The sequence below is a fragment of the Caretta caretta genome, chromosome 10, assembly GCF_965140235.1.
Source record: "Caretta caretta isolate rCarCar2 chromosome 10, rCarCar1.hap1, whole genome shotgun sequence".
Classification (NCBI taxonomy): Eukaryota; Metazoa; Chordata; order Testudines; family Cheloniidae; genus Caretta; species Caretta caretta.
In genome coordinates this window covers 60998958-61026937 of record NC_134215.1, presented here as the reverse complement: position 1 = coordinate 61026937, position 27980 = coordinate 60998958, and the positions used below count along the sequence as shown (strand labels likewise).

Sequence of the window (27980 nt, the reverse complement as noted above, 5' to 3'; positions counted from 1 at the left end):
AACAACCTAATTAACTACATATAAAACAAGCTAAACTTAACATATAAATCAATACAGGTGACTGTCAATCTTATTAAAATATATAGACTCTGGTCTATGTAGACAAGGTTGTGATATATGTGGCCTTTCTCTGTAATAAGGTTGGGCACCACTGTCTTACACAATTATTTTAAACCACTGTATTCCAAAGTGAGCAAAGAGAGTACCTGAAATAAAAAATTCAACGAATATTCACTCAGAAAATTGAATTAACTTTGGCTTGGCTGTGTTACACTCCTCCTTATGTTCGTTTTCTGCAGATATTCCAGTGGATGAGTCTGCTGGCAGTAATGTTATCAAAACAAACAGGCTGAGAATTATGCAGTTATGAGCAAGAATAAATGTTAAGCAAAGTTTAGGGAATAATTGCAGCAAGCAAATTTTGAAAATAGCTAAATTGAAAATATTTAACATAATTGAACATAATTTTAATAACTGGCACTAAAAGCCTCTATTACATCACAGGTGGAAGAGTTATTTTCAGGAGACTTGATTTAGTAGGGAGATGGTTCAGAAGGCATCCAAATGGTGCACTTTCTGTGGTTTTCCTGAGCACTGGTGTTGAAATGGTGAGCCTGGCTTAATGTGGGCCCTTCTCTGTAGTTCGTCTACTAGTATGATAACGTTGAGCTTTGCATTCTTATTTTATTTCTGTACACAGTGTAAGTATACAAGTCACTGACCACAGTAATGCTGTGGGTGCTCTATGGAATCCTGGGAGGCAGTCAATTGTCTTATGTGCTGCCATAATCATAAGAATAAGCAATAACAACCAATATACCCTTGGCCTCATGCTTGCTTCCCTTGCTCTGATTGCTCCCAAATTCCACTCTTAGGTCACAGACATATTTGACCCGCTTCTCTCCTGAGCACATGCTACTTCCCCATGAACTCTAAGGGAGAGGAGAGGAAATGGTGCATGCAGTTGCATAAACAATAATAGGGAAAAAAGGAGGAGCCCACTACAAGTGATGCAGCTCAGGAGGTGCGTGCATCAACCTCTGGCTGCACAGTTGTGAGATAGGCCCATGTCCCTCTATGAAGAGCCAGAGCTGAGACAGATTAGCCACAAGCAATGAAAGATGGCTCTTATGTGGACGACCACCTGTTTGCTTGCCTCTTTTGGACTGCTGACGGCTCATGGTCTTATGGCTGAACCACGGGGTGTGTGATGGATCATGAATGCCAGTACTGATCCCTGTGCTGCTTCTGCATACAGAACCAGAGGGCATACATCCCTAACTATATATCCTGCTTTATCTGGTGTGTGTGTGTGTGTGAGAGAGAGTGAGAGAGAGAGAGAGAACTATCTAGGGTTGCTTTATGCCCTCACTGACCACTCTCCGCAAGCTAGAATTCACTGAAGATATCTCCCATGGTATTTCGTGAGAAATACTGAATGTATGAAATTTTGCAATTCTCTGAATTTTAAGTGAAAAATAAATGACACTGTCTGAGATGCAATTGGATGTGTGGTCCTTGATAGAAGACCTCATAGAAAGCTGAATTCATAGAAAACTGAATTTTGAGGACTTGTAAGCTGTCTGAAACAAATGGTAACAAAATTCACAAAACCTTGTAATTATTTCAGTTGTCCCTCCTCACTTTTCCTTCTATCTGCCACCACATAGGAGAGCCAGATTTTCCACTTATTGACAGGTGGTTGTTAGAAAGGGAATGTGCTGGAGTGAAGTCTTACCAGTGAATGGCAATCATTTCTGGGGTGCAACATGGCAACTGCTAACAGCATGCCACCATACCATATGACTGTTTTATGCCAGAAAATAAGGAATAATGTATGCAGCTGCTAACAACCAAATGATGACTGTGATATGTAAATCATGGCACACAGACATATTCACCATCTTCACTGGCTGATAACCTATTGGCCTCATTATTCTGGAGGAAATACTCTGATGAGGAAAAGCCACTACGAGCAAGCAGCAGTGTATTCAACTCCTCATGGAGCATCTGCAACACATGCACTTTCTAATGAACACTGGGCAGTGACTGGAAAAGCTGGCTACCTTACACTGAAGTGGATAGAAAAGTAGTTTATAAAGCATTTATAGGCAGTGTATAAATATGTCACTGTGTCTATTATATTTTTCTTGAGCAAACAAAAGAACTGGCTGTTTCTCACAAACTCTGCAGTCACTTCAGTCATTCTTTTTGCAGTCTCTTCCACCTGGTGAGAAGGGTATAAAGCAAATCAGCTTGCCCCTGTTCTCCAAGTGGCTCTTGGATCAATACAAAGGATTTAATATCCCTTAGTACCAGAATGCTGCAGAAAGGTGTTGGCATACTCTGTATCTGACATCTGATCTGTGTACTTTTTGGAGGCATGTTCTTTGTTAGTTATTCAGTTTGTGTTGATTTTATAAATATATTCCAGCAAACCCATACAAATAAGGTGTTCACTTGAAACAGCAGTCAATATGTTACTATTGAGTAAAATGTTCAAAGGGACCTTCAGGTGTAACTGTAACGCTGACAGACCCGGGTCGGCGGCGGGTGGGATTGCACATGGGGCCTCTGGAACTTAGTACATGAGCCTCTAATTCAGTGGTGGGCAACCTGCAGCCCGCAGGCCACACACAGCCCATCAGGGTAATCCACTGGCGGGCCGCCAGACAGTTTGTTTACATTTGCATGGCTGCCCGCAGCTCCCAGTGGCCGCAGTTTGCCATTCCGGGCGAATGGGAGCTGCGGGAAGTGGCAGCCAGCACGTCCCTGTGGCCCACCCCACTTCCTGCAGTTCCCATTGGCCGGGAATGGTGAACCGCGGTCACGCAAATGTAAACAAACTATCAGGCGGCCTGCCAGCGGATTACCCTGATGGGCCTCATGTGGCCCACAGGCTGCAGGGTGCCCACCACTACTCTACTGCATGAGCTAAAATCCATATGGCTGTTAGCTAAAGCAGTAGAGCAGATTCATTAATCTCTCTGTAAGTGGTCTCGGTGCCACTAGATGGGACAGAACACCACACCCAGGAGGTGTGTGGGTTACAACTGCAATACGGTTTGGCATATGTGTGCTAGTTTTAATCTAGCTAGCACAACTAAATTAGCGGTGAAGATGTCGTGGCACAGGTTCAGCATGGGCTAGGAACACAAGTACACATACAGGGCCCGCAGTGATCACCCCATGTTGACTCCCATGTTGTTACATCTTCATTCCTATTTTTAGCCATACTCGGTAGATTAAAGCTAGTACAGGCATGTCAAGCCATGAGGCAATCACACCTCCAATTGCAGTGTATATATACCTTTTGTGATTTAGGCACCTAAGTCACCTGGACTTTCAATAAGTCTTAGTCTCCTAAATGCCTGTCACTTTTGAAAATGGGACTTAGGGGCCTAAGTCACTTAGGTGCTTTTGAAAACTTTATCCAATTTTTCAGTAAAGTAGAAATCAGAAGAGTTTGGTGATCAGTTTCCAATATAAATACAAATAGCAGTTGTGTTATAAAGAGGGTATGTACAATAGAAAACTACAAATTAACTTCCAGAAAATGAGACCTGGAATAAAGTTACAGAATAACATATGAGTTATCTCCTCAGAATTCTGTACTTCAGAATTATTGTCAGAAAAATGCCAATGTATGCGCAATACCAAATAGCCTTTGCAAATGAGAAACTTTACCACATTTTCGTATAGTATTAGATGCTCTAAAAAGGTTACCAACAATTGCTAAAATATGGTGAATAAAGGGGCACTTTAAAGCCTTTCAGTGTGTTATTGCAGTATGTTCGATAGGCAGCATGCTAGCCACAATAACGGGGAAATCTTTGATAAAGTGCATTAAGGCATCAGAGGAATATGTTCTTGCTGTGCTTTTCAGCACAGAAACTTCTCTCCCAGGGAGAAACTGAACTAAAACACTGCAGACAGATTCTTACACATAAAATTGCCTGTTAGAAGCATGTCCAAGCTGACTGGTTTGAAGGTAAAGAGGACAGCTCATCATCCACTGGTAGTAGGGATCAGGTAGAGGAGAAAATAGCACAAGTTGTAAAACTTCAACATTGAAGTTAGGAACCATGAACCCCAACAGTATTGCTATCACTAGGGTGTGAAGGATGGATAAACTCGTATGAGCAAAATAAGCATAACCTGACCTTTTGCCCAGCCCTTAAATATTGCTGATTGCACACACAACCAAAAATCAGGCAAATGCTGCCATTTTGAGGGCTTGCATATCATTCACAATCCAGCCTCATTCGCTATGAAATGTATTCAGTGTTTTTACAAATTTGCCATATACTTCAGACAATGCCAATATTGCTCAAAAGATATGCACGCTCTTGTAGCAGTAGCTGCTGCCGTGTTTCGGGCCCATCTGCAGCCTCTGTGGGGATGACATCAAGCTTGCTACAAAGCTGCAGATCTGTATAACCATGGGCATACCAAGTCTATGGTACAGCGTTGAAATGTGAGTGCAGCAGAATGGTGTCTTTGATTCATGTTGTCTTTGCCCTGGTCTACACTAGGACTTTAGGTCAAATTTAGCAGCGTTAAATCGATTTAAACCTGCACCCGTCCACACAATGAAGCCCTTTATTTCGACTTAAAGGGCTCTTAAAATCGATTTCCTTACTCCACCCCTGACAAGTGGATTAGCGCTTAAATCGACGTTGCCGGCTCGAATTTGGGGTACTGTGGACACAATTCAATGGTATTGGCCTCCGGGAGCTATCCCAGAGTGCTCCATTCTGACCGCTCTGGACAGCGCTCTCAACTCAGATGCACTGGCCAGGTAGACAGGAAAAGAACCGCGAACTTTTGAATCTCATTTCCTGTTTGGCCAGCGTGGCAAGCTGCAGGTGACCATGCAGAGCTCATCAGCACAGGTGACCATGATGGAGTCCCAGAATCGCAAAAGAGCTCCAGCATGGACTGAACGGGAGGTATGGGATCTGATCGCTGTTTGGGGAGAGGAATCCGTGCTATCAGAATTCCGTTCCAGTTTTTGAAATGCCAAAACCTTTCTGAAAATCTCCCAGGGCATGAAGGACAGAGGCCATAACAGGGACCCGAAGCAGTGCCGCGTGAAACTGAAGGAGCTGAGGCAAGCCTACCAGAAAACCAGAGAGGCGAACAGCCGCTCTGGGTCAGAGCCCCAAACATGCCGCTTCTATGATGAGCTGCATGCCATTTTAGGGGGTTCAGCCACCACTACCCCAGCCGTGTTGTTTGACTCCTTCAATGGAGATGGAGGCAATACGGAAGTAGGTTTTGGGGACGAAGAAGATGATGATGAGGAGGAGGCTGTAGATAGCTCACAGCAAGCAAGTGGAGAAACCGGTTTTCCCGACAGCCAGGAACTGTTTCTCACCCTGGACCTGGAGCCAGTACCCCCCGAACCCACCCAAGGCTGCCTCCTGGACCCAGCAGGCGGAGAAGGGACCTCTGGTGAGTGTACCTTTTAAAATACTATACATGGTTTAAAAGCAAGCATGTGAAAGGATGACTTTGCCCTGGCATTTGTGGTTCTCCTAGATGTAGTCCTAAAGCCTTTGCAAAAGGTTTCTGGGGAGGGCAGCCTTATTTCGTCCTTCATGGTAGGACACTTTACCACTCCAGGCCAGTAACACGTACTCGGGAATCACTGTAGAACAAAGCATTGCAGTGTATGTTTGCTGGCATTCAACCAAAATCTGTTCTTTATCTCTCTGTGTTATCCTCAGGAGAGTGAGATATAATTCATGGTCACCTGGTTGAAATAGAGTGCTTTTCTTCAGGGGACACTCAGAGGAGCCCATTCCTGCTGGGCTGTTTGCCTGTGGCTAAACAGAAATGTTCCCCGCTGTTAGCCACAGGGAGGGGAGAAGGTTGAGGGGGTAGTCACGCGGTGGGAGGAGGCAAAATGCGACCTTGTAACGAAAGCACATGTGCTATGTATGTAATGTTAACAGCAAGGTTTACCCTGAAAGAGTGTAGCGACTGTTTTATAAAATGTGTCTTTTTAAATACCGCTGTCCCTTTTCTTTTCTCCACCAGCTGCATGTGTTTCAATGATCACAGGATCTTCTCCTTCCCAGAGGCTAGTGAAGCTTAGAAAGAAAAAAAAACGCACTCGCGATGAAATGTTCTCCGAGCTCATGCTGTCCTCCCACACTGACAGAGCACAGACGAATGCGTGGAGGCAAATAATGTCAGAGTGCAGGAAAGCACAAAATGACCGGGAGGAGAGGTGGAGGGCTGAAGAGAGTAAGTGGCGGGCTGAAGAGAGTAAGTGGCGGGCTGAAGACAGGGCTGAAGCTCAAATGTGGCGGCAGCGTGATGAGAGGAGGCAGGATTCAATGCTGAGGCTGCTGCAGGACCAAACCAGTATGCTCCAGTGTATGGTTGAGCTGCAGCAAAGGCAGCTGGAGCACAGACTGCCACTGCTGCCCCTCTGTAACCAACCGCCCTCCTCCCCAAGTTCCATAGCCTCCACACCCAGACGCCCAAGAACGCGGTGGGGGGGCCTCCGGCCAACCAGCCACTCCACCACAGAGGATTGCCCAAAAAAAAGAAGGCTGTCATTCAATAAATTTTAAAGTTGTAAACTTTTAAAGTGCTGTGCTTAAAGTGCTGTGTGGCATTTTCCTTCCCTCCTCCACCACCCCTCCTGGGATACCTTGGTAGTCATCCCCCTATTTGTGTGATGAATGAATAACGAATGCATGACTGTGAAGCAGCAATGACTTTATTGGCTCTGGAAGCAATGATTAAAGGGAGGAGGGGAGGGTGGTTAGCTTACAGGGAAGTAGAGTGAACCAAGGGGCGGGGGGTTTCATCAAGGAGAAACAAACAGAACTTTCACACCGTAGCCTGGCCAGTCATGAAACTGGTTTTCAAAGCTTCTCTGATGCGTACCGCGCCCTCCTGTGCTCTTCTAACCGCCCTGGTGTCTGGCTGCGCGTAACCAGCAGCTAGGCGATTTGCCTCAACCTCCCACCCCACCATAAACGTCTCCCCCTTACTCTCACAGATATTGTGGAGCACACAGCAAGCAGTAATAACAGTGGGAATATTGGTTTCGCTGAGGTCTAAGCGAGTCAGTAAACTGCGCCAGCGCGCCTTTAAACGTCCAAATGCACATTCTACCACCATTCTGCACTTGCTCAGCCTGTAGTTGAACAGCTCCTGACTACTGTCCAGGCTGCCTGTGTACGGCTTCATGAGCCATGGCATTAAGGGGTAGGCTGGGTCCCCAAGGATACATATAGGCATTTCAACATCCCCAACAGTTATTTTCTGGTCTGGGAATAAAGTCCCTTCCTGCAGCTTTTGAAACAGACCAGAGTTCCTGAAGATGCGAGCATCATGCACCTTTCCCGGCCATCCCACGTTGATGTGGTGAAACGTCCCTTGTGATCCACCACAGCTTGCAGCACTATCGAAAAGTACCCCTTGCGGTTTATGTACTCGGCGGCTTGGTGCTCCGGTGCCAAGATAGGGATATGGGTTCCGTCTATAGCCCCACCACAGTTAGGGAATCCCATTGCAGCAAAGCCATCCACTATGACCTGCACATTTCCCAGGGTCACTACCCTTGATATCAGCAGATCTTTGATTGCGTGGGCTACTTGCATCACAGCAGCCCCCACAGTAGATTTGCCCACTCAAATTGATTCCCAACTGACCGGTAGCTGTCTGGCGTTGCAAGCTTCCACAGGGCTATCGCCACTCACTTCTCAACTGTGAGGGCTGCTCTCATCTTGGTATTCATGCGCTTCAGGGCAGGGGAAAGCAAGTCACAAAGTTCCATGAAAGTGCCCTTACGCATGCAAAAGTTTCGCAGCCACTGGGAATCGTCCCAGACCTGCAACACTATGCGGTCCCACCAGTCTGTGCTTGTTTCCCGAGCCCAGAATCGGCGTTCCACAGCATGAACCTGCCCCATTAGCACCATGATGCATGCATTGGCAGGGCCCATGCTTTCAGAGAAATCTGTGTCCATGTCCTGATCACTCACGGGACCGCGCTGACATCGCCTCCTCGCCCAGTATCGCGTTGCCATGTTCTGGTGCTGCATATACTTCTGGATAATGCGTGTGGTGGTTAATGTGCTCCTAATTGCCAAAGTGAGCTGAGCGGCCTCCATGCTTGCCTTGGTATGGCGTCCGCACAGAAAAAAGGCGCGGAACGATTGTCTGCCGTTGCTCTGACGGAGGGAGGGGCGACTGACGACACGGCTTACAGGGTTGGCTTCAGGGAGCTAAAATCAACAAAGGGTGTGCCTGTACATCAAGGAGTATTTCAGGCAGGACTGCATGGAGGGTTCCAATAAGAAATGGTGCACCTAAGTTATCGTTGTTATTGGAACAAGGAGGTTAGCCTGGCCTCTGATTGATACATGGCTAGATTTACCTCGCTGCACCTTCTCTGTGAGTGACTGCAGTGTGATCTAGACAGGGGAGGAGGCAAATGAGTACAAAACAAATCTGGTCTATTTCTTGTTCTGACCCACTCCATCTATCTTTTACATCTTTGGCTGGCAGCAGACGGTGCAGAAGGACTGCATGCCATCCACATCTCATGGCTGCTCGGCAGAAGATGGTACAGTACGACTGCTAGCCATCTTCATCTCTTGCCTGCCTGGCATAAGATGGTACAATACGACTGCTAGCAATCCTCATCTCTTGCCTGCCTGGCAGAAGATGGTACAGTACGACTGCTAGCAGTCCGTATCGCCTGCCCGCTCACCATAAGACGGTTCAATAGGACTGACTGCAGGACTAAAGAGAATGACCTGGTCAAGTCACTCCAAATTTAGTCCCTGCGCCCATGTCTGCCCAGGCGCTCCCAGCCGACGTGGCCAGGAGCACCTCGGACATGACGAGGACGACTACCAGTCGTATTGCACCGTCTGCTGCCAGAAGGCAATGGGTTGCTGCTACTGTGCAGCAAAGCCGTACCGCGTCTGCCAGCACCCAGGAGACATAGGGTGACGGTTACCTGAGCTGGCTCCATGCTTGCTGTGGTATGGCGTCTGCACAGGTAACTCAGGAAAAAAGGCGCGAAATGATTGTCTGCCCTTGCTTTCACGGAGGGAGGGAGGGAACGGGGGCCTGACGACACGTACCCAGAACCACCCGCGACAATGTTTTAGCCCCATCAGAGTGCTCCATTGTGACTGCTCTGGACAGCACTCTCAGATGCCCGATTGTTTGCCATTGCTCTGACGCTGGGAGGGGCGCTTACAGGGTTGGCTTCAGGGAGCTAAAATCAACAAAGGGGGTGGCTTTACATCAAGGAGTATTTCAGGCAGGACTTCACGGAGGGTTCCAATAAGAAATGGTGCACCTAAGTTATTGTCCTTATTGGAACAAGAAGGTTAGCCTGGCCTCTGATTGATACATGGCTAGATTTACCTCGCTGCACCTTCTCTGTAAGTGACTGCAGTGTGATCTAGAAGAATGAGTCCCCTAGACAGGGGAGGGGGGGAAGCAAATGAGTACAAAACAAATCTGGTCTATTTCTTGTTTTGATCCACTCCATCTATCTTTTACATCTTTGGCTGGCAGCAGACGGTGCAGGAGGACTGCATGCCATCTACATCTCATGGCTGCTCGGCAGAAGATGGTACAGTACGACTGCTAGCAGTCCGTATCGCCTGCCCGCTCACCATAAGACGGTTCAATAGGACTGACTGCAGGACTAAAGAGAATGACCTGGTCAAGTCACTCCAAATTTAGTCCCTGCGCCCATGTCTGCCCAGGCGCTCCTGATCGACCTCACAGAGGCGACCAGGAGCACCTCAGACATGACGATGACGGCTACCAGTCGTACTGTACCGTCTGCTGCCACAAGGCAAGGGGTTGCTGCTACTGTGTAGCAATGCCGTACCGCGACTGCCAGCACCCAGGAGACATAGGGTGACGGTTACCTGAGCGGGCTCCATGCTTGCCGTGGTATGGCGTCTGCACAGGTAACTCAGGAAAAAAGGCGCGAAATTATTGTCTGCCCTTGCTTTCACGGGGGGAGGGAGGGAACGGGGGGCTGACGATATGTACCCAGAACCACCCGCGACAATGTTTTAGCCCCATCAGGCATTGGGATCTCAACCCAGAATTCCAATGGGCAGCGGAGACTGCGGGAACTGTGGGATAGCTACCCACAGTGCAACGCTCTGGAAGTCGACACTTGCCTCGGTACTGTGGAAGCGCTCCGCCGAGTTAATGCACTTAATGCACTTAGAGCATTTTCTGTGGGGACACACACACTCGAATATATAAAACCGATTTCTAAAAAACCGACTTCTATAAATTCGACCTAATTTCGTAGTGTAGACATACCCTTTGTGTATTAGGTAGCAGAACAGGATCAGCGATGAAGATATTCATAGTGAAACACACAAATGGCCTCCATTGGCACTGGTTCAGTTTCGGCAACTTTCCGTCCATCAGGATGGAAGGCCAATGAATTTGCCAGCCGTGTATCAGCTTTCTTTGGTAAACACGCTTTGTATCACATGGTTGCCAAAAGCTTCAGTGGTATGATAAGCGCAGTGATGCCACAAACTAAACCTGCAGCCAGACCGCCTTAAGGACCTAATTAGAGATCAGTCTGGATGGTGCTTGGTCTGCATGAAGGCTATGACCCTTTGGGATTTGCCATGATGATGATATAGTTCAGACAAATGATTTTCAGACTACAGGGTGTTCACAAACTGCCTACTTTGATTATTTGTAATGTGTGATTGGTCACGAGGTGGTGTTTCAGCTGACTGTTGGTTGAATGAAAAAACCCTACACAACAGAGCCCTGCAGCTACACAGAGCCCCATGAATTTCAGTGGGGCTCTATCCTCTGTTATTGGGGCCTCCAATGGTACAGGGGTCTGGCTGCATAGAGTTTCTTGCAGGGTCAGAGCCTAGTTGTTTTATTTTGAAGCCTCCAGGATTTGCATATATTTTAATTCAAACCCAAAGGCCATCTGAATAGTCACAAACAGCAATAGATATTTTCTCTGATCTTCCATATTGCATAATAGCCACCATCCTGTTTAACAATAAACACACTTTCAATTAAGTTTCTCAGAATTTTTCAATGTCACTAGTATAAGCAAGTTTTTGCATCTAAAAGTGAACTTCATGCTACCCCGTTGCCTCTCCCCTTCATCCCTGTGTCAAAATTATATTTCTGGCTAGCTTTGTTGGACACACCGGCCCAAATTTACCAAATAGCATAAACAGATATGAACAAGTAATTTGTGTATGTCATTACCATGATTGTAAAAGCACTGTGATTACATGCATTTACACAAATGCAGTACTCGAAGTTTCAGAACAAAGAGTGCTGCTTCGTGACTTGGCATCTAGAGGGTCTGCTAACTGCTAGAACTACCGTCACTGCCTGAGTGATAAGACTTGCGTACGATGTTGACTAATGTCCTTAGGAAGCAAACGAGGTTTGTCAGATGATGCTAAGGAGAAATGTCCTTCTGCCTTTTGGACCAGAAAATGATCTCATTTATTTTGGTGTAGTTAGGTGTGATTGATCTAAATCTTTGTTGTTCCTTCTTTAGAAAGTAAACTTCATGTTAACCACTAACAAATAATAACATTTAAACTACATCATATAATCATTTAATAAACTGCTCTATAGCGTATCTTCAGTACCTTTCAAGCCAAAGCATGATGTCTGCTGCACTGAAAAGTAGTGGGCCCGCAATGACTGACAATTTAAAAACAATTTGAAATTTCATATGATGTGGATTCCAAAGCAGGAGCAACATTACTGTCCCTATGCTATAAAAAAAAAATAGTACCCTGGTGTTATTGTGAACCTTTGTTTTATTTATTATTGTAGAAGACTTTCAGTTTAGGTATATGCCTCACAGAGACCAGGGCATTATTACAGTTTTACTTGTGTGTTCTCAAAGACAATGCAGGGTAGTAAAGAAACTTTAAGAGCAGACCTATGCCTACCCCAATTTCTGGGCTGGGGATTTGATATGATGGTGAGCAATGTGAGGCTTATAATAGGTGGGAGGGAGGGGGATTTGAGAGCTAAGGGTGCTTCCTCTTTCCTCCACCCCATTCCCTTTATATAGGCATAGCTAGTGTTTGACTTGTTCATTTGGGGCGATGGGGGCCAGCCTACACCACAGTGGCAGCTGTCACATCAGCATAGTGCCTGGTTGTGCCTCCTTTGCTGCCATTAGTGGATTCATGGGATGCAGCAGAGTGTATTTTCTCTTCTCACTCTGAACATGTTCCAGATAAAAAGATAGAGGAATCTTCTTTAAAATCTATTTAAAGCAGTTTAATTCCACTCAATCCAAAGGCCCCATTTTGACCCACCAATACAATGGTCCTTGTAATCTAGTGGAGACTCGTTCAGATGTTCTGTATATGTGGTGCTCTTCCAGTCTTGTAATTATTGTCTTCCTGGTTCTTCTAGTAATGAATGGCTTCTGGTACCATACACCAGGCCTAGAATAGATTTTCCCATACACACACTTCAGGCATTTCTGGAGCAACCTCCCTGAGAACTTGGGGTCTAATGAAGCAGGCCAATGCTCCCACAGGAGAGGGAGCAAAGGAAGAGGTGGACCGGTAAATGGAGATTATGTGATGAAAACTGTTTTTTCTTTATGGTCTTTACATATATAGTCTCCATTACTTTAAGGCCCTCTTTGAAACTTAGAAATTTCTTTTTTTAACCAATTATTTTCTTCGTCTCTTGTCAAATGTTGATTTTTTTTTCACCCATCTGTTTCTAGTGGAATGGGAGCCAAAATTATTCCTTTTTTGTTTACTTCTGTTTATAATGATGTCAGCAACAACATGTCCCTCTCTGTAAATGGTATTCGGTAGATTCTGGCTGCAGAGCACATGGGAAAAGCTCACCCTCTATTTTCAAGACTCTCATATGGTAGCTTAGAGTTGTATTTTAATTTTGCTTCAGTGGACCAGTACAATCATGAGAGAGATTTAGGAGGGTGAAGTTAGAACTAACTTCATTGTTTTGATTTAGAAATAACAAATTGTGTTGCCTTTTCTCCCATGAGTAGTTTCACTGAAGTTGGTGGGCGTGCTTGTGGAGTTTAGGTATCGCTCTCCGTAAGTGAGGATGTGATAATCTAGCCCTAATTGTTTGTTCCTACATGTTGCTCTTTTTGGTGAATGTAGTGAGCTCACCAGCTCATATTTTTCAGTTGGTAGTAAGGAAAAATGCACCAGGTGTCACTATTTGGTTTTATTTTCAAACATGATTCATAGAATCGTAGATCTAGAAGGGACCTCAAGAGGTCATCTAATCCAGTCCCCTGTACTCATGGCAGGACTAGCTATTATCTAGACCATCCCTGACAGGTGTTTCTCTAACCTCCTCTTTAAAATCTCCGATGATGGAGATTCCACAACCTCCCTAGGCAATTTATTCCAGTGCTTAACTACCCTGACAGTTATGAAGTTTTTCCTAATGTCCAACCTAAATTACGCTTGCTGCAATATAAGCCCATTACTTCTTGTCCTATGCTTTTTCTCCCTCCTCCTTGTAACAACCTTTTATGAAAAATGAAGCAGGTGTTATTAGCCCCAATATATCTGCTGAAGTACCTGGACAAGGGAGGATTCAGTTCTTGGCTAGGGTGCTGACTGTTTCAATGGAATCTATTTTGTTCTGGATGCATGTTGGGAAGGACTGAAACTTGCTGAACAAGCAAAAATAAAATAAAGGAGGGAGAAATGGTTGGGTCATGTGTTCTTTCTGTCTATTCTGAAGAGCCAATACTGAGGTTCCACCTCAGTGTCCCTGATTACTGCAGATCCCCAAGGTCCATCCCAAATTCAGGAAATTCATGGGTTCTGGAGCTGAACCCCTGTTTCTTTAATGAAGTCAAAGGTGACAGACTCTATCTTCCCCTTCTCCCAACTCCAGTGGAAAAATTCTTTGGAGACTCAGTGGAATTTTCTATCTAATCTGTGGACTATTTACAGGCAGGAAGGAATTGGATTTTAAATATGTAGGCTATTAATAAGCATTTATTTAAGTTAAATATTCTTAAGTGAAAAATGAACAACAGATACATTTCCCTTTGCAGTAATTACAAAAAAATATGTTCCAGATTATTCAAATATGATAGAGAACTTGGTTCCAACTTCAGCCTTTAGATTGTTGCTTTAGCACAAAATTTCCAACTGGACTTAAACCAACCTCTTAGTTTTGCACACCCAGAAATGTTATGTTAGCCCTGACAAAAGTAGTTAATGTTTGAAAATACAAAGCATTATTTAAGTGCTAAGTTTTATTTTATGAGACAGCTGGTCACCATAGTTGTAGACACATTATCATCATTAAGGCTGCAAATCAGCTTCTATTCTAGTCTCTTGTTTTCACAGGGTTTATAAGCTTTTTAAACATTCAGGACCTAACTGTGCAGCCCTTACTCCCATTGGTGATCTGTCAGTCCCATGTAATTTAGGGTTACCATATTTCAAGTTCCCAAATGGAGGACATTGCCAGGGTGGAGAAAGGGGAGAGGGAACTCGGGGAGGGTACAGTTTGGGGGTGCTGGCACTGCTAGGGGGAATTTTGGGGGTTCTGGAGAGGTGTGTGTATGTGTGTGTACTAAGACGAAGTTTTGGGGTGGATGCTGGAGGGGATACCTGCAGCTTCACTCTCGCCGGGTGGGGGGGCAGTGTCACGCTCCCTGTCAGGGTGGCTGGCACAGGCCCAGGATGCAGCGCTGTCCTGTCGGTCAGTGCCTCCCTCTGGGCCTCTCGCCAGGGTCTGGCCCTGTCACTCTTCCCAGCCGGCCTCTGTGGCCCCTCAGCAGGGCAGGCAGCCTGTATGAGAGGCGCTTGGTGGCTCTGCTCACCGGCAAGGCCAGGCCAGGGTGGGTGGGATCTGGCAGCTGTGGATGAAGGGTGGAGACCGATCAGGGCACAGAAACAGCTCTTTCTGAGCTGAAATGTCTGTTCCACAAAATTCCCGGACATTTCCTCTTATTTGAAAAATCCACCCTAATGGAGGATCAAAAAAGAGGTCATGTCTGGGAAAACCTGGACATATGGTAATCTTACTAAGATATACTCTTAGTATATCTTACTATTGACATCAGTGGAACCACTCGGATAACTCACTGCTCAACAACTTGAGTATGAGTTTCCCACTCTACCACTTTGGGGCTGAAATTTCCCAGGCCTGGTCTCTGCCTGGAGGTGTGTTTCTGTGGACAGTTTGAACACAATCTATTTGGCTATTTTACGTTTGACCACACTGTGTAAGGAATGGGTCTACAGCCAGCAAAAACCGCTGAAGTTTGAAACTTCCCATGAACATAGTCCTTACTGGGGACTAGTTCTTGAAAATCGTGAATTTGTATTTACCAAAGTTACAATCATCTGAAAATTGTGAATTGATCATGGGCATTAACCTTACCCCACAATAGAATGTCTACCACCTGGTGTTCTTTGTGGGGGCAGTGCAACACCAAACTGCCACAATGTAGGGAAGTACTTAAATATTACAGGTTAGCCTACATTAAATATATTTGTTAACTTAAAGGGAACCAGAATTTTGACTATTATTATTTTACTTGTGCTGTAGCAGACATTTTGTCCAATAAAACGGTAAAGTCATTGATAAGAGAAGTTGAAAACTCAGCATTTCCATACATCAACCCTTTCAGAATTGTCTCATGGTATTAGTTGTAGATTTTAATATTGCTTCTCATTATGGCTGAGATAACTTTTCCAGCCTTCAGCCAGTTCCCTTAATTAAAAAATGTGTTTGCTTGTAAAGCGTTTAGTCTTTTATTTTTTTCTTAAATCACAGAAAATGGCCTTGTGTTTTGGTGTTTGTTTATTTTACAAATATAATTTTTAAAAGCCTCCACAAAATAGCAGTCCATGTGCCACGTTGTTTACATGATCCATCACATTTTGGTCCCTTGGAAATTTGGCTAATAGCCAATATCAAAAAAGCTCTGTGTTGAATTGAAAATTTTTTGTGTGACTACAAGAGGTGTATTTTGCTACACTTGTTATGTGAAAAAATGTTCTTCCTCATTATGGTGTGTACCTGCTGTCTTTCAGATTACAATGGTACAAAAGTTAATAGATTCATAAAGATTAAAACCAGAAAGAGACCATTATGATCACCTCACCTGACTTCTCATGTAACACAGGCCATACAATTTCACCCAATAACTGTGCATCAAGCCCATAACTTCTGATTGAACAACATGATTTGTGCTCACAGATAATTTCCTTTAGAAAAGCTGTTTAAAATTATGTTTTTCCAGAGAAATTACTAGTCCTCCAATAAAATGTATAACTAAGCAATAAATGCTTGAGCTGGTCAAAAAAAAAAAGAATGAATGAAAAATTATAGGGGGGAGGTTTTTTTTATCAAAGTACAAACAAATTCAACAAGCTCTAGCACTATACCTGGTATTGATTGCAAGGGTGAGGTCCTTAATAAGGGGTTATATTAGTCATGGTATGTAATTTGATTTTCTTCTCCAAAAACATGTGAAATCCTAGCACCTTGAAGTTGATGGCAATCTTGTCATTGATTTCAGTGGAGCCAGGATTTCACCCCTTTTTAATATGTTGCAAATAACTTTTCATAAACTCTTACTTATTCTTATTATACTATAGCTTAGCTTTTTTATGTAGTTAGAGTTATCAATAAGGCCACCATTGTATGTACAACCCAGTAACTGTAAGTAATTGCACAGGAGTAAATAAAAAGACATATTTAAAGAATGCACCATAAATTTTAATGCCTACAGATCAGATTTATGATCCCTTGAGGAAACATTCTGGGCACAGGCTTAAGTGTAAATCAATGGTGTGTCTATAAGACTAAAGAGACTGTTGATTGAGAGAACGTTTGGAATTTTGGGGCCTGTGTATATAAGTTAATAATGTGTTCCTTATCTAATTAAGAAACTGAATTTGCTAGACTGCTTTGTGCCTTTCTCTAGATACTCAGGCATAAACACTGGTGAAATATGAGACAAGACTGTCTAGTGCCATCACTTCAGTGTGTCTGTGTTGTATTGTACTGGAGTTATATGATGATGATATAAAACTTCTGAATGAGTAAGGAGAATATGACTTTGAAATCCTTTGAAATCCAGCTTTCACACTGAAACCGTAGTCAATCGAATTGCACCCACAAGATTATATGATATAGTGCAGGAATCTCCTCATTTAGTAATTCATCTTGATAGAGTTTTTCATCTCATGAGCCACCTCACATCCCATTGACAATTGTGATGATCACCTCCTTCCCATTTCTTATTTCATATCCCTGTGACTGCTTAAGCATTAGCTTTAATGTAATATAAGAAAATTTGTGTAATTCATCTCTCTATGCTTACAAAATTTACAAAAGCTCAGCAGTCCACAAGTAGTCAATGAACCTCAGTTTATGAACCACTGATATAGATGGATAAGTGGGATTTATTAACAATTTATTATGGAAATCATTATTAGGTTGCTTTCACTGTCACAAATTTGGACTAATGCCGAAACTGGATTCTAATTACAAACCTAACATCTTCTGAGTGCAACGGAAGTTAGTGAAAAGGCAATCATTGTGTGGTTCAAATTAGTATTTTATTGTGCTGATAATATTGAATTCCTGACGGAAGCTTAATTTCAGATGTGATGTTATAAACTAAGATCCAAGGTTTACTTCTAGTTGGGGCCCATATCTGCTTTTAACATTTTATATTAAGGATAATTCTAAAACCATAGCACACTCCGCGTCGTCTTCAAAGTTCAGCAGAGTCATGACAGGGTATCAGCACAAGTAATGGTGCAGCACCTAATCCCATAATCTTATGCCTCAGCAGTGAGAAATCTGCTGCTATTTGTTGTATTTGGGCTCTGACACTACATGCCTATTAGGGATTCTACTAGTCTGCTTTGGATGCGTGGATTATTGAGCTTTTGATGTAGTGACCTGTGTAAATCTTTTTATGATACTTCCCCCTCCTATTTGTATCTCTACTACCTTGGCACTTCAAAGATACCATTGTTGACGGTGACGTTATCCATTAATACCTTGTTGTTTCCTTATGGCTGGTGCAAAAGAAAGCAACTTTTGCTAATTGACAGACTTTTATTATGGGATTGGGATCAGCACCCAAAAAAGGTTTCCTTTATTGCTTAGTGCCTTAGTAATCTCTGATTTAAACTTATTCAATAAATAATGTATCTTCCAAAATGAAAGGAAGGCAAAATTAGAAAACTGTTCATTTAAAAGGGTCACTAAACTGTGTACAATGTATCTATGGACCGCTGATGTTGTCGTCTTGATTCATTTTTGGATTTATGTTTCTTTCAAACTTGTTAAGAGAAAAAGTTGGATCTTAATAACAATGCCATTCTCTAAAACATTAGGCCGTATACACTGTCTCATACTACTTCAGCATCTCAATGATATTATAAATGTAAATGCTGCACAGTTTCCTAACTGATGTTGGGTACAGCCGATATTAGATTTACATTTTCCCCAGGGGAGCTTCTCTTTTGTGTCTGCAGTTTGCATCTCCAAAAGGAGATTTGTAAGAATGTTACAGCAACTTTATTTTTAATCTAGCCATTTAGATTTCCCTTTATCAGTTAGTAGATCATACTATTTACCCATGTTTATACTCTAGTAATTACCTTGCATGTTAATTATGTAAACACTCTTTCTGCTTATGTACAAATTAAATCTAATCTTGATGTTATAAAAGGTATCTCCCACAACTACTAGTCCATTAGTGTATTATACTTGATGTTGTTTTCTAAAAGGGAAAAATGCATGTTGTTAGGAACTAAATAGACATGGAGATACAGCACCAGCCCTAGCTGTGTCATGACAATAGCAAAATTGCAGCAGACAAATGTCTTCTAAGAGCACATCGAAGGAAAAACATTACTTGTCTTCCCACTTAATGACAGGGTGTACTTCTTGACTGTTAATGACAGGCTAATGTTGAGCTTATGTCACCAGAACACAGGCTTCAGGAGAGCAGCATAGAAATTAAACTTGTTAAGCAAGGACATCGTTGATATGGTACTTTAATTCCCAACAGCAGCATTAAATCATAGTATCATTTTTCTCCTTTAAAAATGTTTCTTACAGTCTCTGACAAGTGTTTGTTAAATAAGAGTGTCAATAATTCATACAAAGATGGACATTTTGCTATGTAAATATGAGCTAAATGGTTTTGTTGTTCTTGTTTTATTTAGCATTTATTGAAATGGTGTATTTTTACTAGACTGTAGCATATGGAGTAGTAATTGTTTGGTCCTTTGCTTTATAGGAGGTGTTTTACTTCAGTATATGGGAATTTCTGTGCGCTAACATGAGAATGTAATTAAATACATTTTAAACGTCTAAAAGTAATATTTAATTTAAAATTTCAATCTATTTCTGTGCCAGAGAAGCCCATAGAAAACAACCTTTATGCTATTTCTACTTTACAGAGACCAGACACTTTTTTTGTGTATTGGGGCATAGAATTTTCACATCTGTGCCAAAGGATTGTTTCAGCTACATGTTGTTGTGAATTGTTTATCTGAAATATTGTTATTGAAATGTGTTAATGGACTGTCCCTACTAAATGTGAAATGGCTCTGTATTGTAAAAGATAAGTAAAAGATTTTATACCAGTGTGGAAAATGGTGCTAAAAATAAATCTCTAATTTTGAAAATGCAGGGCATTGTTATGAAGGTGTAATCTACGTGAGCTGAAAGACTTTAGTGTTGAAATACTCTTGTCGCTCTTAAAAGTCCCTCTGTTTGCAGGACAATTGCAGGTTGTCAGTGATCATTCTAAATCACACCACACATTGTAAATTTTACTGAGCATTTCCTTTAATTCAATCACATTAGATTTAGAAGCTCTAACATTTGAAGTTCAGCTGTGTATAAAAGAAGGCGATTAATGATACTTTTCTAATATACTTCATGATGCTCACCACAAAATAATTATAACTGCACATTGTTAAAATTCCATTTCTGTCTTTCCCAACTCTACATTAATAGATAAACTTCTGGGTTAAGCTAACATTGAATTAATTTATTATGAGAATAATCTAGGTGTGTTTGAAGAGATACAATGTCTATTTTCATGTCATCGTGTTTGGTTAAGAAATAAAAGGTACAAAGTACATACCGTACATTTAAACATTCAAAAAAACATTATTTTCTCTGAAGCATTAACTATCTCTCTCTCTCTCTCTCTCTCTCTCTATTTTTATATATATATATATATATATATATATATATATATATATATAAGCTTGGTGAAACCTTGTTATGGGTTGAGTTGTCACTTCATTGAGATTTATAGGTGTGAACTCTTAGTCTTCAGTTAACATAACTGTAAGGATAAGCCCCTAGCCTAGGACAAAGGGGGATTGTGAACCTGTCTAGGAGTTTGGACTGAGTAGACAAAGAGGTTTTTTTGAGTATTATTTTGGGTGGGTTGCAGGAAGGGGATGCAGATCACCCAGACACAGAAGAGAGAGAGAGGTAAAAAGCAAGGAAGCCAAGCAATATACATGCACGCCCAAACACATATCATATGCACACACCAGCAAATGAAGGACGCTATCCCTACCACCACATGTGGTTATCCAGGTAGGGCAGTTACAAGTAGCTCTTTAAAATATGACCATTGAACCTGCTCAGAATTATTGTGTCTCACTTAGGGGTTAATTTGAAAGGTACTGTGCCATCACAGATAGTGGAGGTTTTCATTATAGGTGTTCATGAAGGCATTACTTCATGCACCAGCTCTTTATCTTTCTCATAGCTTTGCAACTTCCTGTGACTTGGTTCTATGCAACACATTTATTTTTATTGACTTTGGTGTGTGACCTCTCTGTTGTACAGGTCGGTGTCTGAAAAGCCAAGAGCTGAGATGTTCCATTGTTTGGGAGACTAGATTAAAATTTGCTAAATCCAGACTACAGAGATAAAGTTTTTTTCTGAAAGTGTAACTGAGTGAGGCAAAAAGGACAGCATGCTCTGTGAAAGTTATTTCAGCAATAAAATCCTGATAGATACTTCCAGCTAGACAGTAGTGGTCAAAATATAAGCTTATGATGAGGGGAAATATAGAGGGACTTTATTATTTGCCAGATTTGTTATTCATGAAAAAGGATGATTTCATTTTCAAAAAGATATATAGATTTCTGGTTTTTTAAATTTTATTTTATATGTATCTGTTTTATTGCAAAAAATTCAGAATCTTAAAACAAGAAATGTTCCACATTGCTGCTTCAAGTTATCTGATATAACACTTACTCTGTACATGAGTATTTCCATATATGCTGTGATTCAGTAAAACACTAAATGCATTTTAACCCATTCCTATTCAACAAAGGAATTAAGAATGTGTTTAAATTCATGGGATTTGGGCACATGCTTAAAGTGAAACATGTTGGTGTTCTTTCCTGAATTGGGAGCAGAGTACTATATGTCCTCTCTCTCTCTCTCTCTCTAGCAATGATGAATAATTGAAACCACACCATTTAGATATTTTCCCTGCATTTTGTTAAATCTTGTTAACAGGGTAAGAAGCAGGAAGTTCCTCGGGAAGAACAGGGACCAACCACTAAGAATTTGGATTTTTGGGCCCAGCTCATTACTCTGATGGTTACCATCATTGATGAGGATAAAACTGCATACACGCCTGTCTTGAACCAGTAAGTACCCTCCTTTGGAAAATTTGTATGAAAAATCAGGGATTTAATGAAAGGAAATACACTGGACTTCAGCATTTTCAGTTTTGATGTGATTAGATTTGATTAAGTGGCAAAACCTGAAAGACAGGAGCTTAAAACTGTACTTGGTACATTTTTTAAAAACTGCTCTCTTCCCTCAAAAGCAGAATATAAAAACACTAAAGCAAATGACAACTAATCTCCTCCTCCTCAACTCAGAAATAGGAATGGATAGAAATAGACATGAGCTGAGTCCTTAAGGATATTTCAAACCCAAAAATCCTTGCATCAAAAACCTCTTAAATTTCTGATCCTGCCAGCTGAGAGGGACCATCATGGCCACGTGGAGCCCCACTGTAATTGTCAGGGCCCTGCCTCCATGGATCTGATTGTAGAATCAGGGCTGAAGGTTAGGAGAAACCAGCGTAGTTACCTGTCATTTCATTTATAAACCCCAAGCTTTCCAGTCGCAAGTTCTTACATGTCTGACAATGGAGAGTAATAGGAATTTCATTTTTCTCAAACATTTTTCTCCACAACTTTTGGGAGTACTAATTTTACATATTTTCTGGGGGGCAAGAAAGCATTGTGATAGAGCACTTTGAATAGCGCTAGTCAATTGTGTGATTGATGAGACATAACTTGATTGCCTCAATAGTGCCCTTGATTCACAGTGGAATTCTCCTGGGCTTCTGTGGGAGTCCGTGCAGTTTGCAGCCTCTAATGTGATTTAAGAGAAACATGCTCTTTAAGTGAATGCAAGTCAGAAGAAAAACATGATGTTCAAGATTTAAATAGTAAATATTATTTTTCTGTTAGGTTCCAGACTAATTTAATACTTGTTTAACTAACTTACAAGTAAATAGAGGATTCTCCCAGGTCTGTACAGTTAACGTCATGCTCAGTACCTCATATAGCAGTAGCTGTCAGCAAAGGGAAATGGATGTTTTAATGAAAAGGATCAGTGGTCCCAAACCAAAACTCTGGATTGAAATGTACCTGAGTTTTGGGAAACCAAGTTCTATCCAAACTTTGAATTTCTGGCCCATCTCTAAATAAGAGCTTTCCACTCAATTTGCAATTTACAGTGTATATGCTGAGAGAGTTCATCTAAGAATTCTGTTCTACTGTACAAAAGTATCAGAAGATGCACTTCTTGTAGCACTTTTAAGTGTTCAATGCTGTGTAAAACTTTGTGGCTTTACTGGGCTAGTTTCTAGGAATTAATAGCTACTTTTTGTTCTCTGCATGTAGAATCTCGTATGAGATGTTCTTCTCTGGCTGACTCTGCTATAGTGGATGAAGAATATCTGTTCAGTCCTTTACAATACTAATATCTAATTGAGAACCAGGATCCCAGTTAAAAAAAATAACTATCTGGATAGGAATCTTGTGCTTAGTGCCATACAAAATTTACGAAGGAGCTGGGCCCTGCGGTCATACGATTTAAATAGAAAGACCAAGTGGTATTCCTTTTTTTAACTTTTGAAATGAAATTATATAATATTTCTTTGTTTGGTGGATTAATGTTTTATGGAAGAAGTGACATGATTAAAACAGTATGCTGCAATTGCTATTTGCTAGATAATGTTGTATAGCCATGTAACAGTGCCAGAGAAACTTACTGGATATACTTTCCATACTTTTTTCTGAGGGAAAATCCCAGGCTAATCTTCTGAGAGACTAAAGAGCTGAATGGATTGGAATTTCTGATCTAGTTTGTGATTTCAATTATGGAAATCGTTATCATTAAGAGTTAATACATTTTTAGTTTGATATTCCTGTATTTACTTAAATTCTGGCTCTTATAGTAAGATCTCTTCTTGTTGTTCTTTCAATTTAGGTTCAGTTTTCATTTTGTAGATTTGAATATTTATATGTAGCCCTGTATTAGTGTTAAACACTATGAAAACAGTGTTGCTTTTTATGTTTTCCCTTTACTTGTGGATCTGCTTTCTTCAAAACAATGGAGGGAAAAGCGTATAGAGTGGCTGCATTTAAAAACTCACAATTTACTATTATAAGAGGGATCCGGGGAGTTGACCTGTAAACCTGACACATTTAAACATTCAAAATAAGTGTTAAGTGAATAAGTAGTGACAGTGAAACCTAATTTATTCTTCTCTCTGTTGACAAGTTCCACCAAATAACTTTGTATGAGTTAGGGATTAAAAACTGTCATGCAAGCAAGGAAGATGATTTTGGCAGCAGTATTTTGGATTAACTGAAATTTTGTAGTATTTCTGTGAAAGTGACAGAGAAATTGGTAAAATGATGGCCCAAAAGACAGAAATAATTGTAACAAGAGGAAACAAAATGAATCATATAGCACTGTCATGGAGGTCTCCTTGGCTCCCTGAGAAATGTGAAAATTCATGACTGCTACGTGGAACACTAAAATGCCTAAAGTAATATACAGTCCCTCTGTCCCTCTGGAAAAATGGATTGCTGTCTAGGGGCCAAATTTTCTAGTCCTTACTTGAAGCAAACTCTTTCTTACTTCAATAGCTTAGAGGTAAATTAAATAAACTTTGCTTCAATAAAGACTGCAGAAGTTGATCCTGGGTTATTATTTTTCATTGATGGTGTTTGGTTATGCAGAGTGGAAGCCATTAAAAAGTCAGAACATGTCAACACTTCTCATGCTTATCTCATATTTTCCGTATACGGAAAATGTTTGTGGTGGGGGGGCAGGTGGAGGGGATTTTCCTCAGCTTACTGCTCTGTGTTAAGTATTGCTAATTTTTCACAGGTGACCACTGAAACAACAACCAGAAATTAATTGGTTTAGGTATGGAACCAAGTAGGAGTTTTGATAAGGAAACTTAGAAATTATTTGGGTAATCCAGAAGCACTAAATACAGTCACAAAGTTAAGGTAGATATGTGGATACAAAGGATGGAAACGCACATTCCACAAACTGTTTGGATACAGGAAACATAGAGAACAATGCCCCCACAATTACAGAAAACCCAAATCCCAGAACCATTTAGATATAGGCAATAAAAAGTACATTCAATGATGTGCAAGCAGATAGAACACAGACTTCACAATGCATATAAGGGTGGCAGATACAGAACAAACAGTGACACCTAGATACTACAGTGATGGGGGACTTACAAAGGCATATAATAGTAGTGAACTGGAAGCGACTGGCCCATGCTCAACTATGCAGTGTTGGGGAGGATATGGCCTATTTAAGAGCTAATCAGAATGGCACCCTCTGTGCTTGTGGGAGCAGATTGAGGCTACTGATGCTTCTCTCAGGAGCAGTTCACCCAATAGAGGGTAGGGATGGATAGGGAGTAGGCCCTCTTACATGCTGGCTCTTCAATGGATGCCACAGAATACTGTTATGGTTGGCCCTGGTTTTGGATGCACTTGCTGCTCCTGGTTCAAACTCCAGTAAGAAAATACTGTTTCTCCTTTTGCCTGAGCAGTTAGCCAAAATCCAGGGCCTTGCAGGGTAGCTTCCATTAGGATGAGAAATTGGCAATCCAGAATTGGTATATCCTTGCTGTAAGTTTGTTTCTTGTTTTCCTGAACACAGTAGAAACAAGCAGCAGCCAGCAGTTTCATTGCTCAGAAATCCCCAAATCCGCCACTCCAGTGAGCTCTGTACCCTATAAGCCCTGTTTCTCTGCTTCCTCTCAGGGTCACACTCACAAATCCTTCTCCAGGCTTTTTCTGCCTCTAGTGCACTCAGCCTACAAATGATATCTCAGGCCCTGCATTTGCAACCAGCGAAACCCCTCAGTGCACACAGCTTAGCTCTGACCTTCCACATGGCCTAGTGCCTTGGGCATTCACCCCCTTAGCCCTCAGCTGTTCTTACTACATAAAGGGGATTGATTGTTCCTTCTGTTGAGCCTGAAAGTGTGGCACACTGTTGGATTTAATGAGGTCTGTGATTGTCTTTAAATCTTTCAGCCTAACAATAGTCACACAAAGAAACCCTTGCAGTCTTATTTGCTTGTAGAGTTCCAAAAAAATTTTAGTCCACCAGCTTCAGACAGTGCGTCTCATGGATCTTGTTCACCTTTTACTTACCTGTACTGAAGTCAATTTAGTTACACTAGCATTGAACTTGTGTAAAGGAAAGGAGAATCAAGCTCTGTGTATATAAATCTTATTGTTTTCCATCATCTCAGATACCCGTAGAGTGAATTTCTTCACTATTGTTACCCCACTAACTTCGATGCAGCTACACCAGGAACTAATTTGACCTATGAACTTTCACATTTTAAGTTAGAACATACAGCATCAAACAGAATAACCCTCGTGTCATATCACTTACGTTTTAGAAGTGTTTACATTTAGTTTTGGTTGATTTTTGCATGTGTGTATGGTTTGTTGTCTATGTATTTCTGTATATCGTGAATTTGGTTTGCATTCCTCATAACTTGTGACTTTGAGCAGATGAAAATGCTAATAAATTAACGGTAAGGGTGGTTGTTCAGCAACTCTGACAAACAGAATATTTGTGTTCTCTATTTCTATTCCCTCTCTGACATTTGATATCAAATATAAGAAATGCCAAAGCAATGTACAATGACAATTGGAAGTTGTACCTATAGTTGTCAAATACTAATTTGGGCATAACACAATGTCACGGAGAGCTCTGTATACCAAGGAATTTGTAAGAATCAACCTCCATTTATAAAAATGCTATTTTTGGTGCCTTGTAGCAATTTTTACAGTGGACATATGGCAAGCCTAAGATCTTTTCCATCTTCAGGGCCTAGGGCGGGGGTGGGCCAAATACGGCCCGCAGGCTGTATCTGGCCCGTCTAACATTTCTGTCTGGCCTGCCATGACTCTGGTGGCGCAGCGGGGCACTCAGGCAGGCTGCTTGCATGCCGTGGCCCCACACCACTCCCGGAAGTGGGCAGCTGCTGCTGGCATATCTCTGCGTGCCCCTGGTGGGGGGCGGGAGGGAGGGGAAGTGGCTCTGTGCGCGGCCCCTGCCCCCAGCACTGTCCTCACAGTTCCCATTCGCCGGGAACTGGCCAATGCGAGCTGCAGGGGCAGTGCTTGTGGGCGCGGGCAGTACACAGAGACCCGCTGCCTCCCTCCTGCCAAGGGGCGTGCAGAGTTGTGCCAGCAGCAGCCATCCGCAGCCGCTTCTGGGAGCGGGGTGGGACCACAGCATGCAGGCAGCCTGCCTGCCTGAACCCTGCTGCGCCGCTGGCCAGGAGCCGCCTGTGGTAAGCACCTCCCGGCCAGAGCCTACACCTCGCATCCCCTCCCGCACCCCAATCCCCTGTCCCAGGTTAGAACCCCCTCCTGCACCCAAACTCTCTCCCAGAGCCCACACCCCTCACCCTCTCCTGCATCCCAACACTCTTCACCAGCCTGGAGCTCCCTCCTGCACCAAAACTCCCTTCCACACCCTGCACTCTCTCCATTAATATAGTAGAAATGTGCGGCCAGTGACGACTTACCAAAATTCGTAGAATGGCCCCCTGCGAAAATTATTGCCCACCTCTGGCCTAGGGTATGTAACCCTTCTGTCAGGTGGCGCCAGGAGCAGCCAGGGCCAAATTCAATAGCTGGGGGTTCCTTTCCACTGATCCAACACAGAACCAGCTCAAGTCCCCACCCAGTAGCCTGGGAAATTTACACATCACCCCTGGGCACCTCTGAGAAGCAATACTTCCCTGCTCACAAGCACAGAGTCTGAGTGTAGAAAAGAAACTTTTAATGAAAGGAGGGAAGTAACTTGGCATTAATTTGGGAAAACACCACAAACAGGGTTCATAAACAACCCACGAGTAAAAGACCCACCCCAAGTAGGTTGGGCAGTGTTCTTTTCCCCTCAGGTTCTTAAATCCACCAACCCAAAAGTCCCCTTCACGTGCCCAACCCTTCTCTGCACCCCACTCACAGTTGTTGCCCTTCGTCAGTGCAGACCTAGAGTTCAGAGGTGTATCTGCAGTGTTCACCTCCCATCCTGGGTTGGGGGTAAAGCTGGTGGGGGGAGAGACATCTTATTCACTTGTCACGCCTCACTGCCACTGCCCCACCAGCTGCCTGCCTGCTGCTCCTGCTGGCTGCCCCTGTTGGCTGCCTGCTCGCTGCTCCCACCAGCCAGTCTCTTAGGGCTTGTCTACACTGGCAGTTTACAGTGCTGCAACTTTCTTGCTCAGGGGAGTGAAAAAACACCTCCCTGAGCGCTGTAAAGTGCCACTGTAGACAGTGCACCAGCACTGGTAGCTACTGCCCTCATGGAGGTGGGTTTTTTTAGCGCTCTGGG

General features: G+C 42.6%; 2 protein-coding genes across 3 annotated transcripts in view; both read left to right on the top strand.

Annotated features, from left to right (window-relative positions):
• UNC13C (unc-13 homolog C) overlaps nt 1-27980 on the top strand; it is a 405344-nt gene that overhangs the window by 217544 nt on the left and 159820 nt on the right. For both annotated transcript variants that reach the window (XM_048867013.2, XM_075133069.1), the window contains exon 17: nt 21573-21706. In XM_048867013.2, the coding sequence (XP_048722970.1) occupies nt 21573-21706 (134 nt within the window). The remainder of the gene's footprint in view (nt 1-21572; nt 21707-27980) is intronic.
• Nucleotides 5010-6653, top strand: LOC142073388 (uncharacterized). Its single transcript, XM_075133070.1, has 2 exons — nt 5010-5457; nt 6046-6653. The coding sequence occupies exons 1-2, from the start codon at nt 5052-5054 to the stop codon at nt 6585-6587; spliced, it is 948 nt and encodes a 315-aa protein (XP_074989171.1). The 5' UTR covers nt 5010-5051; the 3' UTR covers nt 6588-6653.

Coding starts and splice junctions, on each gene's coding strand:
- LOC142073388 (XM_075133070.1), top strand. CDS start 5,052: ATGAAGGACAGAGGCCATAACAGGGACCCGAAGCAGTGCCGCGTGAAA. Junction 5,458..6,045: donor AGGCGGAGAAGGGACCTCTG/GTGAGTGTACCT, acceptor TTTCTCCACCAG/CTGCATGTGTTTCAATGATC.